Source organism: Elephantulus edwardii, unplaced genomic scaffold (genome assembly GCF_000299155.1).
Source record: "Elephantulus edwardii isolate Elephantulus edwardi_28Jun2011 unplaced genomic scaffold, EleEdw1.0 scaffold00105, whole genome shotgun sequence".
NCBI classification, from domain to species: domain Eukaryota; kingdom Metazoa; phylum Chordata; class Mammalia; order Macroscelidea; family Macroscelididae; genus Elephantulus; species Elephantulus edwardii.
Genome location: NW_006399855.1, coordinates 11737711 through 11743998, shown reverse-complemented (window position 1 = coordinate 11743998; position 6288 = coordinate 11737711). Strand labels below are relative to the sequence as shown.

The 6288-nt window shown below is 38.3% G+C and overlaps 1 protein-coding gene across 2 annotated transcripts in view; it reads left to right on the top strand.

Moving 5' to 3' along the window:
- Positions 1-6288, top strand: part of FBXO18 (F-box protein, helicase, 18) — an 80479-nt gene that overhangs the window by 11357 nt on the left and 62834 nt on the right. For both annotated transcript variants that reach the window (XM_006891865.1, XM_006891864.1), the window contains one exon: positions 5675-5767. In XM_006891865.1, the coding sequence (XP_006891927.1) occupies positions 5675-5767 (93 nt within the window). The remainder of the gene's footprint in view (positions 1-5674; positions 5768-6288) is intronic.

Here is a 6288-nt window from a genome sequence, read left to right as displayed (position 1 = left end):
TTCTCCAAGACCACAGCTCAAAGGCATCAATTATCCTTCTATCCTTCCTAGTCATTGCCCAACTCTCTGACCCGTAACAAGTGATAGCAAAGACCATAGCCTTTATCAGACACACCTTAGTCTCCAGAGAGACACCATTGCTCTTCAGTACTTTGGAGAGGTCCCTAACAGCAGACTTTCCCATTGCAATACGTTTTTTTTTTATTGGTTACTAGTGACAAGCAGACTAACGTTGTTAACAATATCAGTCTCTTCACCATCCATCCTGATGCTGCCAATTCGTCCAGTGGTGAGAATCTTTGTCTTCATGACATTGAGCCTCAATCCATTCTGAAGGCTGCAGTCCTTGATCCTAGGTAGCCCTTGACTACCTAGAAAAGTAGTTATCTGAATTAGAGTCAGCTATGGGTCAAGAAAACAAAGATTCTTACGATTAGACCAATAGGCAGCATCATGACGGATGGAGAAAAAATGGAAACCATCAACAGCTTCATCTTGCTTAGATCCACACTTAACACCATTGGTACCAGCAGTCAGGAAATAGGGAAACACATTGTACTGGTAAAATCTGCAATTAGGGACCTGTCCAAATTCTTGAGGAATAATGTCAGTTTGAGGACTAAGGTGATAGACTCAGGGTATAGTCGTTCTAGTCGCTTGCTATGAATCTGAGAGCTGGATCATAAATAAGAATGATAGAAAAAGAATTGATGCCTTTGAGCCATAGTGTTAGAGAAGAGCGCTGAACATCCCATGGTTGGCCAAGAGAATGAATAGATACGTCTTGGAGAGGGTGCAGCTAGAGGGCTCTTTGGAGGTAAAAATGATGAGGCTTTGCCTCACATACGTCAAGCATGTTGCTAGGAAGGGCTGGCTATTCCTTGGAGAAGGACGTAATACTGGGCAGGGTGGAGGATTGGCAACGGAGAGGAAGACCTTCAACAAGGTGATTGACATGTTGACTGCTACAGTGGGCTCTTGTCTGTCAGGAAGTGTGAGCATGGCACAGGATAGGAAAGGGTTCAGAACTTTTGTTTCATAGGGTTGCTGTGAGTCGTAATTGACTCAACAGCACTTAACAACAACATGGGTCATTTCTGACTTGACAATTGTCAATTCTTTTGTTGACTCACACAATAATTATGAATAAAAAGAAACTCTGTTGGTGTAGTGCATCTTGTTTTATGCTACTGACTGAAAGGTCAGTCGTTTGAATGTATCAGTGCTACAAGGTTGAGAAAGATGGGCCTTCTCTGCTCATGAAGATTTTAGTCTTGGAAATATAATGGCTATCACTGTGGATCTGCAGGATCTACTCTGCAGAAATGAGTTTAGTTTGGCAGATAATAAAAGGTATGATGAAACTGTAAAATATCATCGAGGTGGTTTTTACTTTGAAAGCCCTTAATGAGGTACCTTTACTTAAAAGAAGAATTAAAAAAAAAAAAAATTCATGCCTGATCACATTTTCCTAGAATATTCTAATTTGGTTTCTCTATGTCTTATTTTTGAAATTGGACGTAAGAACTATGGAAAAGGTCTTCTCTTCAAGAAAGCCTACATAAAGTGATTTGGATGGCTAATTTAGAAGGACCTTAGTAGTTTTACCTGCCAGAGTGATATATTAAGCCTGGATCATTTTTAAGAGGATGTTGTTGTTGTTAAGTGCCGTCGAGTCATAGGCGACTCATAGTGACCCTGTGAATGAAAGACCTGGACACTTGTGTAACTTTCATCCTTTCTCCAGGTTCATAGGGTTTCCAGAGGCAAGCTGTTATGGAAGTAGATGCCACTCCTGCTTCCAAGTGTTTGAATTGGGGAGCTCCACCAAACACTGTCCACCATGGGTAACCATTATCGCATTTGACACATCAGTGTCACAGGGTTCAGCTTCACAGCAAACCCGAGTTACCTGTGTACAGCAAGTGGACACACCAGGGCTATATGACCTAGAAGAATGTTTCACCAAAAAAACAATTAAAAAGCAGGCCTGAGGGCCGCTGATTAGAGTCACTCACCTTTGGCTCAGTAGCATCACTAGAGACATAAATATTTGGACATTTACTACATGCAGAGAATTTAGACAGCTAGGATATTTAGCCCTGATGGCATAGTATGTAGAGAGTTGGTTGCTAACCGAAAGATGGTGCTTCCCTGGCAGTGCAAATATGCCAGTGGCTCCTCAGGAGAGAGATGGGCAGTCTTATCCCATGTGATCTATAGCCTCCAAAAACTCAGTGAAGGATTGATTCCAACTCAAGGACAATAAGAATGTGGGGGACACAAATAGACAAGAGATTTACTTTGATGACGTCTATGCTCTAGTGGTATAAAAACATTTACTATACAGTGATATATGTAAAACAATTTTATTTAGTGATAAGCATTGTAAAGAAAATAAGGTAATGTAAGTGGGAAGTGGGAGCATTGCCTTAGACTGGACAAGGAGAGGCTTCTCTAAGGTAATAACATCTGAAATAAAGCCAGAATGTTAAGGAGGAGCTAGCCATTTTAAGATTGAGGGAGAGCATTTTAGGAGAAGAGGTTTCCATTGATTTGTTTTTAGTTCATGTCCCCCCATACATGCGAGTAGAGCTCTGCCCCAGGGGTTTCAGTGGTTGATTTTTAGGGAGTAGATTGCCAGGGCACCCTTGCGGGTACGTGAACCTCCCATCTTTTGGAGACAAGTATGAGTTAGCCATTTGCACAATTTTAGGAGGAGAAATCATTAATTTTAGTGTCCAAGGACAAGAATGATTTTGGTATACACAGGAAAAGAAAAAGTTTTAGTGTTATAAGAATATAGTGAATAAGAGAGATGGTACAAGGTTAATAGAAGTAGACAGGCTAGATCCTATAAAATTGAGTAGACTATGACAAGGGTTTAGAATAAAAATCAGCATAGAATAAAATCAGCTAGATTCTATAGGATTGATGTGTAGGCTAGAATAAAATTCAGAATATGATAGTCAACTCTTGGAGGGCCTCAGTCACTGATCTGGAGTGATACAGATAAACTTGTCATGGAACTAGTTCCAACTTGGCACCTGTGACACAATGCATTGCAGAGTAGAACCAGTAGAAGTAGGCTATAGGATTGATTGCCTTGGCTGTAATTTTATTATTGAAGCAAATTGTCAGACCTTTCTTCCAAAATGCTTTTGGGTGATTTTAAACTATGAACATTTAGGTTAGTAGATGAGAGCAAACTGTTTGTTGTTTTGTTTTTTTTTTCTATTAATTTTAATGAAAGTTTACAGAGACTTAGGATTTCCATTCATTCATGGTTGAACTTTTCTCCCTGCCCACCCTCTCTCCTTCAATTCGCTCTTCTCTTTGAAAAGTAAAAGAAAAATTCTTTCATTGTTATAACAATCCCTACCCCCAAGTCCACTCCACTGTGCAGCCTTCATTCTGGACACCTGTCATGACAATAATACCTAACCATATATCTCTTTTAACAGTTCTCTCCCTCATCTGTTTCAATGCAGTATACATTATTTATCGCCTCTTTTTCAGTCTTCCCTTAACCCCAATGTCAGTCCTATTTTACAACAGTGGCCTTAAACAATATTTGTTCTTTTGTGACTGAGATATTTCACTCAGCATAATATCCTTCAGGGTCACCCATTTTGTATAGTATTTCATGAGTTCCTGTTTTTCAGTGCAGCATAGTATCCCATTGAGAGCAAACAGTTTGTACTATTCATGGACCTTGTGGTCAAGATAGGCAGCTTGATAATTCAGTGAATCCTGGAGAAATGGCCCAAAGAGAATTTCCTTGAGTGAAAGAAAATGCATCCAGGAATTAGGAGCTCTTAAAGGAAGAGTAAGGGGCCCTCATGGTATAGCAGGCAAGCACCAAAAGCTCAGTGGTTTGAACCTGTCAGCCACTCTGCAGGAGAAAGATGTGACAACGTGTTCCCATAAAGAAACCCTGTAATAAAGTTCTACTCTGTCCTGTAATATTGATACGAGTTGGAATTGACTCAACAGCAACAGGTAAAGAGGAAGTGTGGCTGGTGGTACCAAATTATATGTAGCCAACTTATCCTTGATGAAGTACAAAAGTGAAACATTTGTTCTCACATATTCAGAATATTTGTTGTATTTCTGCGTTATAATTAATGGCATTGAATTATGAGAGCAGAAACGCTTTGACATAACTACGAGACAAATACAAAAATTACTAGTAATGCCCTTAAAAGCAAATACAAATCTACAGATGCTCTACACATTTACATGGGCATACATGAGGAATGGGAGATATGATGTGTCAATTTTTGTTGTATATATATATTTCTGTTTTACTAGTGACTTTGGTGGTGTAGGGAGCTGTGCTGCTCACCCAAAGGCACTGCCTCTTTGGTGGTTTGAATCTACTAGTGACTTTAAGGGCAAAAGATAGGCAGTCTCCTACCATGCAGTTTACAGCCTCTGAAAACTGGCATTAGGGTCAGCTATGACTCAATTCTGACTCAGTGGTAATGAAGTTTTTAATTTTTCTAGTTACCTAAAAGATAATATAATCAGAGACTGATATGTTTACAAAAAAAAAAGATGTTTGCAAATCAAAAAGATTGTTTATTGGAGATAATTTGTTCTTAAACTAGGGATGAGAAGTGAATTAATTTGTGGGGCATTGGTGATCAGGAAGGTGAATTTGGCTTCAGTGTGAACTGTAGGAGATTTGGCATGGCTTGTTACTATCTGTAGATTTAAATATATATCATTGAGTACTTCTTAGTGACCTTTGTATTATGGCCCTTGGCAATAAGTGATCAGTATAGCGTTTTTCTTTTTGGGCCTTCAAAAGTAGAATGTTATTATTCATGCCTTTAAACCAGTATCACTTTACAGGTTGCAGAGAGACTAGGCCTAAGGAAGATAAGATGATAATAAATTTATGTTGAACAAGAATCATATCAGTGGGAACAGACTTTAAATTTGTTTCCACTGGTTCTTACTGCTTATTTGTCTCTTAAGGTTAGCTACTGTCTGTGTTCTTTTTTTTTTTTTTAAGACTGGTCAAGTGAAGCAGTGGTAATGGAGAAGGAACAAAGAAATCTGTAACTGACTGTGATCAATTAGTTGTGGCCTCCACTGCACTCGGACCAGCCTGTCTGTGTTCTTTAAAGAGCATTTCTTGCCCTCTTTCTCCTTTGCTATTATATATGCCAACAATACATCTTTCCCAAAACTATGTTCCTAGAGAAATTTTGTCAACTATAAATGTACTGCATATATACACACAAATAAGGGAGCTTTGGTAGCCTAGAAGTAAGAAGCTGAGCTGCAGTCCCAAAGGCATACATTTCAAATCTGCCAGCAGCTCCCTGGGAGAAGGATGAGCATTCTCCTCTTGTGTAATTTACTGCTTCTTAAAACCTGCTGGAGAGTCACCTATGAATTGGTTCTAAATCAACAGCACATGACAACAACCTACACAAATAGTCATCCATTATATACTTTTTACAAACTGAGTCTGTCATATGTGAAAAATATGGTACTTCAAATTTTCTTTTATTTTCCCCGTGAAATAGTGGTGGGTATTTTCTTTTCTTTTCTTTTTTTTTTTTTTTTAAGAAATAGTTTAAATGTATCTGAGAAACCTTAAGATAGCAACTATAACCTGAATTTGAATATCGCTAAATTGACCTTTTTTTCCTACTAGGATTCACTACAACATTTTCTATTGCCTATATCTTCAGGAGAATTCCCGTACTGAGATTTCAAAAGTCAAAGAGGAACCACCTATTTGGCCAGGGTACGTATAGCTATTTATTTTATATGAATGTGTAGATTCTTGTTTGTATGTGTTTTTCCCATACATGACTCATTCTCATACTAAAGAGAGGAAATATTTTAAAAATTTATTGAAGTAGTCATTTCAGTTCCTTTCTGTTCTATAAAGGACCCTGGTGACATGGTGGATAATGCATTAAATGCTAACTAAAAGGTGTTGGTTCAATCCACCAGCCACTGATGGGGAGAAAGATAGGATATCTCCTTCTTTTTAGGTTAACAACTTCAGAAACTAAGTAGTAGAGGGTCATTGTGAATTAGAATCCAGTTGACGGCAGTGAGTTTTGTTTTCATCTATTTTTAAAAAATTTTATTTTATTAATTTTAATGAACACTTACAGAGATTTTGGATTTCCATCCATTCATTCATTATCGCACTATTTTCTCTACCTCCCCCAGTTCGTTCCTCTCTTTTTTCCCCCTTGAAAGTCTGTTTTAATTGCCCCTTTGCCACAGTGCTTGTCAAAACCAGTTCTTATTAAT